We start from the raw sequence: 16,589 nt of genomic DNA on the forward strand, positions 1-16,589 counted from the left end.
AAAGTTTTTTGATTATTATGAATTATTTATACATAAAGTAGGTATATTAACAGCTCTCAAAACAGTCAAAACAAAAAGTTATAATATACTATTTATACATTAATTCAGAATAAAATCAATATTAAAAAATGTTAGTGCTAATGATAAAAATTCATTTTTTGAAAATAATTATAAAAATGATGGTAAAATTGTTTTATTTAAGTTATTATTCTTCTAATAACGTAAATTATCTCGTTTAACACTTTAAATTTAAGCATTGAAAATTCTTATTTAAGAAAGAAATTAAACCGTAAATTGTTCAAATGTTATTAAAATTGAAACACAACACATAGAAACCTACTTATTAGAAAATAAAAATGCATTTATGCGCAAATAAAACAAACATTTTTCATTACAAACTTTTACCACTTGAGTGGAAATACAAATTGAAAAGTAATGTAATAATACAGTCTTTTAAAATAAATATTTATCAAAAGACACGCGAGTTTATTTTTTTCCAGCAACCATAAGCTATTAATCGATTTTATATAAGAAGGAAGTAGGAAATATGCTGACTTCCAAATAAAATTGTCATGAAAACAAAGTTTATACTTTACACAAATATTAAGCCAGGTTGTTCAGTTATCTGTAGACCATATACTAAACATTTAAAATCTCCGTGTATGTAATTTTAAATGAGTATACATAACTGTGTAGCATTTAATGTAATTTTTATACTAGACCATATAAAATTATAATATCTTATTAAGATAGGTAATTAACAGAATAATTGTATTTCATTTAACAGTATTATTTTTAATTAAAATTAATGTTTTTGATGTTTAATTAATTTTCCTATTAATAATGACTAACCTTATTAGTTATTGTTATTTTAACTATATCTAATCATATCATAATGTATACATCAGGATGTAACTAAAAATGGTTGACAATTATAATTTACTAACTATTGATAAAAATATTTGTTCTAATCAATGCTAATTTTTATCTTTAAATATGTAATTAATAATAAATAATAACAAAAAAATGATAAGGATAAAAGTTGTTACATAGTTCATTATTTACATTAGACAGTTTTTTTTTCTGTTAAACACTTTATTATAAATGTTTATTTGTAATATACCATGTACGTTATAGTTGTATACATTATTCATTTTTTAGATTAAAACCAATAAATTATTTATAAGTAGAATTCATTTTACTAATATTAGCTTTTATCTAACTACTATAGTTGATCTATAAATCAATCGAAATAATAGTTAAAACAAAACTACAAGATAGAGAAGTTTTACACAATCTCTATAAATTATAATTATAAATTAAAATTTATTTTTTGATTAGTTAAAAACTCTTATGATGTGATTATTAATTTGTTGATTGCTCTATTTTAATTAGTACCACACGCGCTAAGTTATTATAATTTACATTTTTATGAAGACAGAAAACAAACAACAAAGTTTATTTATTTTAACAATTATAACAAGTAGATTTGTTGATCTGGTTTATACGTAATAAAAAAATAGATACACAGCTCTATAATTGTTTGGGTATTATGAAAAACCTAAATAGGAATCACAATTTAATAAAATAAAATTTAAAATTATATGTGTTTATATGAAATATTCTATTATAGGCATATTAGAATACATATGAATAACAGTTTTATTAATTTAAAAAAGCATATTTTGAAAAATATTGGTACTACGATATAGTGTATCAGAAATTTTTAACATAGTTAACGTATGTAATTAGAAAATCTATTATAAATAAAAATATGATAAGTGTAAGATTACATTAGTACCTATAAATTAGTTTAAAATGTATTGTTCAAAATGTTAATGAAGTGAATACATTAAATACATTAAATTATGTTACTGAATTATATTACTGTCTATTAAAACAAAATTATAATTAAAACGTGTACATGTTTTAAAAATTAATTACCATTTATAGTAATATTAATTTACAAATTACATTATCGATAAAATAAATTACTATATATAGTAAATAGATTAAAGATTTTGTGTTTATATAACTTACATAATCTATACAAACAGATTAATTTATAATCCTAATGGATTTATTATGTACGTAATAATGATAAATAATACTATAAATGACACACGACAATGGTGTATACATTGTGGGAAACCGCTATATAAATTCAATTTTCATAAAACTAAACCTATTTTGTCAAAACTCAAATACAAAAACGGAATTATTCAATGAATCAAAAGTTAAATATCCAAATTGGAATTATAGTTTTATTCTGTACCAAGAATCAGAAATACATAATATGTACTATGAAAATTAATAGAAAATGTTTGCAGTGGAGCCGTGTGGACAAAAATTGTAATTATAAATTATAATGAAAATTACAAGTAGACAGCACTACTACAGTAGTCGTAGAAAAAAAATGATAGTCGGTAATATAAAAATTTAAAGTTAGAATTTTATTTAAAATACAGAATGAAAGACTCGGTCACACATAAAGTTGCTTTTATCTTTAGTCATTAAAAATAAAAACAAATATTTACGTCAACAATGATAAGTATAGTTAATGTAATTACTACACACACAATATCTTAAGTAAAATAAATACGTATGCACTCAGGAATTTATCTAATGCTTTTATGGATGGAATGTTTGTCCAGATTGTTGAGGATATTATTTAAATAATGTTCCATGGAGTAAAGGTAATTTTGCGGAGAGTTATTGATCGAAAAGTTTTGCCCATTTACGAAAACGGTAAATGTGAACTTTGTAAGATGAAATTAATGTGATTAAATGTGAAACTTATAAAATATTTGTATTCGATAATATAATTTCAGTTTACACCGAGAAAAGACTGTATTGTTTTTATTTTCCATTTTATTTTAATTAAATATTTATTGTTAGTCCATAGTCTTAAATTATAAAACATATTATATTCATTGAATGACTCTAAACATAAACCGTGCATAGAGTTTAAAATAAAAAAAATAATTAATTCTCATTTAATTTATTTTGTCAGAACAAAAATATAATAAACTAAAACAAATATTTTACTAATTAAAAAAATAAATACATTTTAAATAAAAATAGATATAATTTCAAGAATAAGAATGACTAAACTTTAATCTTAGACAATATGATTTTCTACACGTTTGAAATCATGACAATTGAAAAAATTAAAAAAATGACGCTGTAAAATATTTAGGTATCCAACAGATTTTTGAACAAACGAATTCAAACAAATCCAAGTGTAGAAAGCAGGTGTTATTGTGATTATTAATATTTATATTGATTTATGTATCTGCATATAGGTATTAATCAGTCGCAGCAGAGAAGTATAAGTTTCTCGCTTAAAATAATTATAAACGTTGTTACATCTCGTAATTATCTATATGTCGGTCGTCTTTTTGGCTTTCGCAAACAAAAATATTATATAAAATATTGTTATTGAAATTGTATTTTACGATGAAAGCTCTGTCAGTATTTAAATTTACTATGTTTGCGTAAACGGCGCATCGACGCACCCAGCGGATATGATAATAATAATATATGGACTTGAATTGTCGCTGGCTATGTATTACACCCAATACAATATAATATATATAACTGCAATTCATATACCTAAAATCTGGCGTATATTTCGTGTTCATTTGAAAAATCGCCAAATCACCGAATCGCGGCGATGACCCACTTTCAATACATAATATACCGTATGGGTTCTTTTATAATAAGTATTTCATTTGCAATAGGATATGGAATAAATTATATAAATGACACGTCATAAATATATATAAATCCTCGCAGTGCGAAATACAATATTACCAGTATATGTGTAAATCTAATATAATATTATGGTCGATGGTCACATAATATATACAATATTATTATTACGAGTATAGGCGCGTATTATAATATATTCGACAGCAAAATTCTAGTCGGTCGATTTAATAGCTTTCGCGCCTAAAATTATGGTATTTTACATCCATACGACGGCGTCTTATTTCTAATAAATGCGCTTGCAACCTTGTTGTTAAATGTCGACCGTTTCGAGTACGTATACATTTTCTCATCTCCATTGTTTCCCTTTAATAATACATTTATTTGGATTCAGATTTTTGGAATTCATAAGTATACATAAAGACTATACATTTCAATTACTGAGATTTTTACAAAATTTATAAGAAAGTAGGTCTAGTGATACAAAGTTCTTTTTTTTTACAAAATAATCATCGATTTTTTTACTATAAATTGTCTAGTAGAAAATTTTTTTGAAGATGTCGATGTATCTAATTCAAAATTCAGAAAAACAAATGGTTTCTGAGTTATTAAAATATAAATTCTAAGTATAATAGTCCTTAAAAATTACAAAAATATTTAATAAATGTAATATTTAATCTAGTAAAATTATTACAAATTATAAAATTTTGATGGATAATATAATTTACTATAGTTTTCAATTTTTATCATCATAGCGACATAGCCCCACCATATCTTTCAAATCAATTACTTTGCACTAATTATTCTTTAGTATGCAAAGTTATATAACTCAAAATGTACTCATCATTCAAATTTATTCAACTATTTTCAAAAAAAAAAAAATGGGATCCTTGTTTGAAACAAAGAAATTTGTATTACCATGACACTCTATGACACTCTTATTAATTGGTTAAAGTCGTGCGTATTTGAAAATGTTGCTTGATTCAAGTAGATATACATATACTTATACTGATTAAAAATTCAAATAAACGAATTTATTTTAAAGAAAAAAAATTGAATTTAAAATTAAAATTATTATATAAGAAGTTACTCTGTATACGATTGCGATTTTCACGCGGCGATATATTTTGGAGCAATCATTTTCCTATAGATAATCCATCAAACTAAATTTTCGTCGTATGTATAACTGAACTCTAAAATATCATTTTTTTTTTTGACCATTATTTTATACATACAGAGCAAAACTTCGTCAAGACTAGCAAACCTAGTCCGACCGACAAATTTCTAATTGAAGTGTTGTTCTTGATAAATTTATATTAATGTACGAATACTAATTTTTAAAGGTTTGTTAAACATAACCGAAACTATTTATATATACACGTAGTTTTGCAGAGAACCATAGCGTGTTTTTTGCCAGTGTTGACACAAGCTAGTTACCATATAATATAGAATGTGGGAAAGGGGTAGTTAACCGAACCTCCATACTTTGTAGTTTTTTAAAGAATTGTTTATTTGTCTGTAGCTTAACCGGTTATGTATATACATTAATATAAATACAATTGTAAATGCGGACACTATTGCATATTTACATACTAATTACTAATACGTTAAAACGGTTACATTAAAAAAAATGTATACTATATTTATTATTTTGTATAAGTCGTAACCTCTTAAGAGTGAGCCGTACACGTCAGTAAACCGTGTGTGATGTTTCCGTATAATCAGAAAACAATTTACCATCTTATAAAATGCTCATGACTTGTTTTAAAATTTAGAAAGCATGATATAAAAATACAAGCAATTTTTTTTAGCTCTCTTATAGTTTCGTATATCAATAGAATCTTTATAATATTATGCAGTATGGAGTTTATACCCTAGAAAAAAAAACAGCGAAAACATCACTGAATGTTATTATTATTATAATACACTCGGTGTCTCATCTCGCTTTAGATTTCGCGCATTGTATCCATACGCACACACAAACATGATACATAATATAATATAATATCATAATATATATTATATTCGTATATCATAGGCACGCACATACGTATAGCAGTGCACAGTCATCCTTTTTCCGCGAGTCATTCGGCGGCGGTTGCGGCACACGCATATAACATAATAGCTCGCTCCGCCTTTGAGTGCGTTGAACTGCCGGCGGCGAGCGAGACTTTGAAAATTGAAACGGGAGGCTGCGAGTGACGATCGGAGGGCGAGGTCGGGCGCGAAGGAAACGCACGCACACGCACACGTAGTCACCGGGACAACGACGGCGCGCGCGGACCACGAACAATGCACGTGCACCCTGCGGGCGACCGTCGAACGGGCACCTCTCTTTGGCGCACGCGCGATCATAATATTATACAAAGTGTATAATATTTGATACGCGTAGGTACAATATTATCCGAAACAATTGCCGCCGAATTCATGATAATAATAATAATATAAAACATATGATATATTATGCGATATTATAGCGATTAATCATCGTGTGTGCGTGTGTGTCTGTCCGACCTGCTATTGTCGACGACGACGCGATATGCGCAAAACGCGTGTGTGTATAATATTATAATATTACGTATTATTTCGTGTACATTTATGTATATATGTACTACAGGGTGATTTAGCAAGCAGCTAACTCTATTTATTTTATATATTTAACATTGCTTTATGTATATGGTGTTCAAATTCTGATTTTTTAATTTTTAAGTATAGGTATGTTTAAACTGTTTAAAGACCATGTTTTTAAATAGTTGCCTATCTACTTAGATTTTTTGTATACTATTTGAAGAAATACTACTGTAAACTACTTCTTTTTTTTTTATCAAATGGGGATCATAACGCTTTTCTAGGTACTATTAATATTGCTAATAAGATAATTTTTTTTTTTTTAACGTTGATGTATTTAATTCGAAATTCGAACGAGTAGTTTCCTAGTTATAAGACTTTATCACTGTATAGTTTATGAACTAGATATAAGTATAATAGACCTTAATAAAGGTTTAACATAAAAAAATATTATATAATTTATTTAAGGACTTATATAATAATTTAATTTTTAAATCATAATATTATATATTCTAAATCTATTATCATAATATGGATAAATTCTTTGTAGCTACTTAAAGTTTGTTAACTCAGAAACTATTCGTTCGAATTTCAATGTTTATACCCAATACTTATCAAAGTTTTAAAATGAAATCATCACCTTGGCAATATTATAAAATAAAAAAGAATGATTCTTATTTGAGCATATAAAAAGTTTGCAGTATTATAGAAGGATATCTCTTTTGCTGCATAAAAAATGTAAGCATTTGGAAATATTTTTTGCTCCTTTAAGTACGCGCAGATACTTAAATATTCCAACAATCATAAATTGAATAAATTCATTATTAAAGGCACTTATAATCACCCTGTATAATATGTTTATGACATGTCGACAAGACATTTGTGATATATTCGCACGCACTCGACATAATGTATATCTGTGCCAATATTTATACAACCATATCATTATATCATATCGATCAGCGGTATAAATTTATTTTTTTTCCATCACCGAAATGCCCCAACCCTTAAATATATACATACACTGCACTCTTATACTGCAAGAGGTGGTCAATAGTATATTATATTTTCCCCCGGTTCTAAAACCGGGCGTGGATCCAGGATTTTAATATAATGAAGGGAGGTGAACAAATATTTTTCGGAAGTATTTTTTTCATTAACAGAAAAAGGTTCCTAATAATTCTTAATTTTCATTTAAAATTCATGGTAGGGAAGCTTTTGTTCTTCCCACCCCATGGATCCACATCTGTTTATAATTTCATATTACATATATACTTAAGTCGTACCTATTAAAATTATACTTATAATACCATGCTTGTTTGGTACTATCGGCGAAACGAAAAACGGCTAAAAGGACTAAAACATCAACTGCAGTGACGTACGATTTTCCCATAGGTCAGGGCAGTAGATACCTGCAGTCACGGGTCGGTTTTATGATTTAAGTTGGTAATGACAAATTAACGGGTAAAGGAAATTTAGCGCATAGTTTTGAAGATAATTATCACCGCAGCTATACTATAGCTGCTGGTGCAGATGAGGTTAAGTAATTTACACGGAATTTCGCCGAAAATTACGATAGTACATATTATAAGCGATCTGTGCAAAAAATAAGATGTATATAATATATAATATACATGTATAGATAACTAAATTATAATTATTGTTTTGAATACATTAAACTTATAAACCTTTAAAATAATTTTTAAGTGTCATATTTCGTAGCAAAATCTCCAACATTTATCATATTGTAGTTTATTATATGCATAGTAAGTTTGCGTACGTATAAAAATACCACGTATTCATCACGTATTTTTTATCAACAAAACATAATATCAATCAGCATCAATGCATCATCCTGGCCATGTTGGTATTCAAGAGCAATCGTAAAATTACATTTAAAATGTATAACAGGAGTAAAAACCCAACTGAATAACGTACAAATTCCAAAATTTCTTTTTAATTAAATTACTTCATTATTCACACAAATATAATAAGTATAGATTCAAGCCTAGGAAGTGATGGAATCTTCAATATATTTTTGTCGATGAATCTTGTATTATTGTGATAACTACTCTTTTATACTTGATTCATTAAGCTAATTTTTAGTTCGAAACCAGATGATTCAAGCTTAATCAATTATTTTTAATTTAAAACGTTTTTCTACAATTAAAACATTTTGTGAACATTTCAGAACTTAATATTATATATTGAAAAAACACTATAAGTATGCATTAGTTATAAATAGTTATAATATTTCACTTGGTAAATTCTCAAAATAAAATAAATATTTCTCTAAACATTTAAATACATAATTTTTCAAATAAATATGTAAGGTCTCGATTATTCTATACAAGAAAACCAAGTGTTTTATAAAACGATTTAATTTTTTTGACTTTAAAACAAAAATATAATAAAAACAAAAACTCCATAAAACTTTTTAAGAGCATATAGTTTTGTTATAAATGCAATGGCAATATATAACTACTTTTGTGATTTTTAATCATGAAATTCAATTTAAAAAATAAATAAAAACACAAAGTAAATTAAAATTTAAAAGTCTATTAAGTATATGTACGCTGCAGAAATGCATTATATATATTGTAAATGTAATACTGCAGTTGATGGCTAATTAACTTATTTTTTATTACGTATTCATAGTATAATATGATACTAATACTAATAAACGAAACTATAAAAGGCATAATTTAAACATTGTTAAATCAACTATTTATGAGGGCTGTGACCGTTATTTTTAAAGCAGTTAATTCTCTGTTACTTTAGAAACGTTGGAAAAAAGAGACAATGGTTCAAAAAAAAGATTTGCGGTGTATCATAATACATTATGACAGCGATTTGTCAAACGTATTTTTACTTATCTTACTATGATGTTGAATCAGTCTCGTACATCAAAAAAAAAAAAAAAAAAATTCAGGAAAGTGGTGATTATAAATTACAAATTAAAAATAATAAATTATAATATAAAAGAAGAAATATTTACCCCAATCCTTAAATACGCATCAGCTACCTATATAAAACATAACGCAATAATCCAGAGTAAAATATGTTATAATTATTAAAAGGACGTACAGTTTACGCATATTTAAATAATAACAATGATTTTATTAGTCATAATTTTATGAGTAATGATAATTTTAAAAGTAGTTATTTAATCACTTTATAACTCGAATGATTAACATTCAGAAATAATAAACACAAAACAGATACTTGATAAGGTGACCTCTACTAATATCGTAAAGATACACTTAAAAACATATTACATTCGATATAATAATAACAATATTTGTTAGTTCCCATATTAAAAGTTCGTCTCTATTCGTTCACCTCGGTAAAATATAATGATATATTATTATTTTAAATTTGAAATCGATAATTATTGGCATAATAGATATTCTATTTTAAGTAGATTGTGCAGGTTCACCTCAAATAGTCATAAATATCGAACTTAATTGAGTAGTTTAATGTATAACATTTTTTTTCAAAAGATATGCGTAAGAAAAAACATTAAAAACACTTGAAGTAAAACAAACAAATAGCTCTTTCATTCCCTGTTGAATTTCGAAATATGGTCAGGATATATAATGCATCTGCAGAAATATACCTCCTATTTAAAGCAAGTCAATAATATGGGTAAATCATAATATTCTAAGAAGGATTTGAAGCAGAACATGCATGACAGTGTTTTACCAATCATACGATTGTAACAAAAAATATTAATTATCATAATAATTATAATAAGTACAAATTATTGTAGTTGATTTATGGTCGCTGGCCATTGAATACAAGTGATAGTTTATTACGTAAAAATTGATAGAATTCATAAAAAAATTCTATATCCTTATAAATGTATAACATAACGATTCGATAATAACATGAATATTACCAGTATAAATATTTTTCACACGTAATTTCTTTTTCAGTGTTGTTTATATAAATAATATAATATTTAGTTGTCCAATAATTACACAATTTATGGTGAAAATGGTTTTTACAAAAGGAAAAAAATATGACTGAAAACCGATTACGCGTTCTGATTGTTTTATATGAAAACGCACCAAATATATACGTATACGCATTATACAATAATAATACGACAGCAACAGCTAGACGGTTTCTGACAATTGAACGGCGGTGGTGATTGTTCGAAAACCGATATTTTCGAAAATGGTATAATGATGGGTTTTATTAAATCCTAAAATTATAGTCAATGACGTGAACTCGGAGGCGGGACGAGCGAAACACGGCATTATATATGCTCCCCCAATTGCAGGATTATCGAATACCGAAAACGAGAAAAATGTAATTCTATAATTGAACGAAAAACGTAAAATATATTACAAGCCTTGACCTTTGCTCGCCAGATCAATTAATTTAACAATATATTATATTCCGTATTAATAAAATAAATAAATAAAATAAGTCCTCCTTATAAGAGTCGAAATGATATTACTATAAATAGTATAAATATAGTAATGTAATATGGCAATCTAATGTTCTAATCTCCGTCCGTTCTCCCACAGCGGTATGTATACAGGTAATGTAGACAATTAATATTAATCACTAAATTCTATAGACTTAAAAAGTCGTTAACAGTCTGTTAGTGAAGTTAAATCAAAAGTTAATACGCATGTGATCGGAATCGTAAAAACAATAATCCAAAAAGTCAAAATATGAACTCCCAATCGTCTGCCTATTATATATGCGAACAGGAATAGGTATAACCTGTCGACGAGATATAGTTGTGATAAAACGGTATTTATGTCTATATACTGCAGACGGGCATAGGCTTCAACGTCTTATAAGATGAAAAGAGCATCCCTCGTCATCTTTATGGCATACACGCGCAATAATAATCATATTATTATACATACATACGGAATGAAATACGTTTTGCGAGTCGAAGCGCGCGACGGACAAAGGTCGAACAATCTTCGGTTCATTGTGCTGTCCTATCGAGCTGCAAAAGTAACATTCGATCCGACTTATCGCAATGGTATATTATTATATAATATAAAAACAATTATGCGCGTTGTCCGCCGCTGTATTTTCTGCAAGTTCCGTTTATGGCCATGACGACCCCACCGCTCGTATATAACGTGTGATTATATTACCGCTGCGCCGTATAGCTACATGCGTATACAATTGTATTATGTACCGCCGGTCGTCCCTTATTGCGCACGGTATATAGAGTTTTTTTTAATCCTTTACCCGTAAAGAATTGAAGAAAAAAAAACTTACGTACCAACTAGAAGAGGAAAAAATAAATACATACTGAGAATATTACCACTATATAATCATAATAATAATATAATATATATTATATCGTACAATATATAATATTATATACGTTCACACAGGATATGCGTATAAGACACCGCGACGACGACGACGACCGTGAACGACGGAGCATAATAATATTGAAGGTTGTTCAACTTGATGGTAGCGATGAATTTCGAGTCCAGCGGGCTGCCGCCGCTGCGATAACGACACATAATTTGCGCATAGAGCACAGCACACACACAATTGACACAACATCCACTACAGTGCAACGGTTGAGTCGCAATTTTTACTCATTATTATCATTATCATCATCGTCGTCATCATTATTATATTTTTAATCATAAATTTTATTATATCAACGAAATCAAATCAATGTGCCCGCCGATGACGCACCAAGTCTTTTTGTACGCGCGCGTTTCTATACCCAAGCAATTTGTCAGAACAACGTTCTAAACAAATTTATACCACAATATTGACGGTTGACAAGGTATTATTTTGTACGCTGTTAATATTATACATCACAGGTACAGCGTGTGTGTATGTGTGTGTGTACTAATTTACACGGGAATAATGTGAAACGATTATTTCCATATAGTTATATTAGCTTTGCCATTGTAACCAACTTCCTACCCGGTGTACAGTTTAAGACCTATTTGAAGGTTATTGCCAGCAATTCTGCACATCGCATAAAAATGTCTGTACAAAAATATTAAATAATTACCAAATTAATTAAAGTATTTAATCCAAAATTTTTTTTAAAAAAACCACTTAATTATTCATTAAAATTAGCCACTTAATTAAAAAAGATACGACACGAACATTGAAACAAGTATTAAAGATAAAACAGCTGACCGTAAAACTACAATATGAGCCAAATTTTTATATTCTAAGAGTGACGATAAAATTATAACTGTTTATGATTGATTTTATTATACTAGGATTTTACATTAAAAAGTTAAGTATAATTAAATCTTAAAAATGTTTGCCTTTATTCTAAAATCATTAGTAATTATTTGGTAGGTAACTATATAACTTATGAGTTATGAGTATCAGCAAAATACAATCCAAATATTCCATAAACCGTTGTATGTAATTTCTGTAGAAGCAGAAATACAGAATATATTATAATTTATAATAAATACACGCGTGAGTAAGTATGTATTACATAAATATATATTTATATTATACTCTGAAATAGTTGTTAATTAGGTACCTATACTTCAAACCCATTAATATAATTGTATGTGAATCAACACGTTATAACTACGATAGTTTCTACAAAAAATATAAATGTTAAGATTTTTTTAAATCTTTGAAATTGTTAAAATTTTAAAAAAAATCACGGAACTTTAAAACTAATTCAAGATATTATCTTTAAGGTCATTTGTCTTCATTCAGGTTTCCCGGACCTTCGTATATAGGTAATGCACATATATTAAATAATATTCAATTTTATCGTATTTATAATAATTGATAAAGGTAGGTACCGCCATATGTATAAAGTAAATATCATAGCTAAGACTGTTTGTTAATTTTGACATGATGCATTATTCAAATAAGACAAAATACATTTTTTATTTAAAATCTCTTAAATGAATAATTTTAGTATGACGTTGCAAATATTAAAACGTGAAAAAAATAATATTAACCCGGATCTAAGACTCATGAACAGCGCCCGACCTCTCGGTTGTTAATTTAAGATTGATTATTTTAATAATTATTATTAACAATACACTGCAACGACCGGAAAACTTCTTATACTTTGGCCTTACTCATTTTCCAAAGTTACTGACCATGTAAAATAATTGAATTTTAAATGAATACTTATTAATTATTATGTTATCTATGAAGTATGAATAGTATACTATATATCTAGTTCATTCAATGGTTAAATAAAATATATGGGTAAATTTGAATATGGAAAAGCAATTTTCTAAAATACATAATTTAAACAAAATACTCCGTTCATTACAAATATAAATTTAATTTAAAAAATTAATACGAGTATACGTATTTGATAGTACTTATATTACAATACAACTGAAAAAAACTTATTTAGATAGGATTAAAAAACACTGGTCAGAATTGAAATATAAGAAAAATAATAAATATAAATCATAGAATTTTAAAACCTATTGAATAACCTTTTTTAATACTTATTTTCTTGAAATAAGAAAACCCAATATAGTGTATAATGTATATAATTATGATTTTTTATTGTGAATTTGAAAGAAATATTTAACACTCATTTGAATGAAGCTATAACTGAACTAATATAGTCTTTAAAAGACTCTAAAAATAAATGTACTAAACATTTTTTGACATATTTTATTGATTGTACTATAGTAGGTATGACATAAAACCTAGGCTTTATATAATTTTCATACGTCAGGACTAAAAATTATTCATTTAATAATAAGTACATCTAAATCTGTTGTAATCTAAAAACAATAGACATTTTTTAATAATTATATAATATAATGTCTGTAAATTATATAATTTGTGAATAAAAAAAAAAAAAAAAATAAAAACGTGCGCAATAAATATATTATATTTTACAACTATTGGTCAGTTTACTTTATGTTTAGAAAAATTATTAAAACCATCATCAGAAGAGTGTATTATCAAAGATACTAATTAGGTGTGGAAATTTAAAAGTCAAAGTCAAAATAATTTGTTACATAATACTTTTTGACCAAAACGTGGTCACAATTAATATATGTCATCAGTGAAAACTACCAAAGTTTAGAGTTTTAAACGTGTCATTACTACAACAATTAAATAGCAAATTAAAAATCCATAATAAGTAATAAATAAATACTACAAATTTTATTTTAGTTTATGAAATATATTTTAACAAATAAACTAATTTGTTAAATACCTACATAATACATAACGTAAAATATTTTGACACGTGTGTTTAGAAATACATTAATATTAATTTAGTAAATTTAATCATTTTGTTAAAGCGTAAAAAATGTACAATTAAATATTGTCATTATTCATTAGTAAATAGTTATTGATTAATTACATAAACAAGCAGATAAAAACTTGTTTATTTTACATTTCATGGACTTGTTTATTATTTGCTTGTTATTATGATAGAAAATATGGAATAATTATTATTAAAACTAATTTGAATACCTCATAGGTTCATGTACATTGTTTTTATAATTTATACGAGGTGTAAAATATTCATATAACATGAATCATGATTCATGAGTATAAAAATGTAACTTGATATTGGGAAATAATAAAATGTCTAACAAGAAATGTGTGCACAGAAGAAACTTATCCACCAGCAATACTTTGCAAGTGGGTAACCTATATATATTTTAATTTATATACCTAAAGAAAAATACGTTTAAGAGTAAAAATTATTTACAAGTGTTTAAGCACAAGACAAGTCATTTACCACGGGAAATTCAAACAAACAATGACAGATGCTATAATTAAATGAAATGACCTCAGAATATGTTAAGGTATAAAAAAATCAGATTAACAATCATATGTTATTTATAACTTTTATATACATATAAATTCAAAAATACAATTAAAAAAAAAAAAACCAGACACGATACAGGTACACAGCAGATGAGCAGCGTATAGTAGGTATACAGTACGGTGTGTTATTGTTTTATGTATTTGAAAGCAGTGCGATAAATCTTAGCATTCTAAAAATGATTCTGAAGGAACTTCTCCATAAAAAGAGTAAAACCACACTTGCTTATATTTGTCTATCTATGCTTACATCTGTTAATGCTTTTAAGTTGTAACTATAGTTATTCTTTGTTCCTAAAAGTTATAGAAACAATAAAAAATTACCTTTTCAGAAATTACCAACTACTGGACTCAATTTTCAATTAATATGCAAGGCCATGTGAAATTGTTGGAACTTTTACTGGTACATAGTTGGAAAAAAGGTAGACGTATATTCATAATTAAAAAAAAATGGGTCAAAAAATAATACAACACACACTTCCGATTTAACTTGGAAAACTTTGAGCAGTTTGAGCAAAGGTCAAGTTTATCAGGTTCTGTCCAAGAACCGGTAATTAGATTTCTGTACAAATGCGTCGATCATCATTTAAATCACGGGTGTTGTATAAATTTCTGAAGGTTGCAGAAGATAATATCGTTTCGTAATAATTTTATTGTGATGAGAAGAAAGAAAATATGTATTATGAATGTGTTTTTTGTCAGACAAACTCGTAAATAATACTTTTCAAGGCTCGAGGTGTATTTTGGAGTATCATATTAGTCATGAACCGGCTGCATGCGTGTTGGCCTATTAAAACGGGTTGTTCTTAGAATATGATGGGCGCCAAGATGGTGCGATTTTATATAATCGATAAATAATTATCTGGAATTTTCGACCGATCGTGACTTTGTGCTTCCTGGTGCAATTTTTAACATTGTAACTCATGAACTTGATCAATGAAGTAGCCGCAAGGAAACCAATTGAAGCATTAAAAAAAAACCCAACAATATGTTAGAATATATATTATTAGCGGTACCCATTTAAAATGTTAGTAAACACTAAACATTTAGATTCAGACACGAAAATAAAAAATATAAATATTGTTAGGAATAGGTTTTTACAAATTTTTCTTACTAGTTATGTGAAAAGACAAAATAAAGCTTTTATATTTAAGTTTGATAAATTACACTAAAATAAAATTGATTTTTAATGATTTCACGGTTAACTCTATAGCAGTCTGGTGAGTAATACACAGATTACATAACAACCTTAAATCTTGAATAATCACAAGGAACAAGAAGAAATATTATCAAGACTTAATTATTATAATATACAAAATATGGTTCGATCATGTCATTAAAATTTAAAATATTCATAGTATTGTTCACTTTAAATTCTGTTTATATTATTTGTATAGTTATTAAAAACGATTGAGTGGAATGCATAAATACATCATATTAATATTTAATATATTATATAATATGATATTATTATTAAAATTATCAGTTATTTAAGGCTTGCTTGAAATTTA

At 26.7% G+C, this 16,589-nt stretch overlaps 1 protein-coding gene across 2 annotated transcripts in view; it reads right to left on the minus strand.

Annotated features, from left to right (window-relative positions):
• Positions 1 to 16,589, minus strand: part of LOC132919731 (serine/threonine-protein kinase S6KL) — a 53,954-nt gene that overhangs the window by 18,428 nt on the left and 18,937 nt on the right. The window contains exon 8 of one of the 2 annotated variants that reach the window (XM_060981536.1): positions 9,278 to 9,304. The exons of the other annotated variant lie outside the window; for it this stretch is intronic. Coding sequence (XP_060837519.1) covers positions 9,278 to 9,304 — 27 coding nt within the window. The remainder of the gene's footprint in view (positions 1 to 9,277; positions 9,305 to 16,589) is intronic. 2 annotated transcript variants of the gene reach the window in all.

Source organism: Rhopalosiphum padi, chromosome 2 (genome assembly GCF_020882245.1).
Source record: "Rhopalosiphum padi isolate XX-2018 chromosome 2, ASM2088224v1, whole genome shotgun sequence".
Taxonomy (NCBI): domain Eukaryota; kingdom Metazoa; phylum Arthropoda; class Insecta; order Hemiptera; family Aphididae; genus Rhopalosiphum; species Rhopalosiphum padi.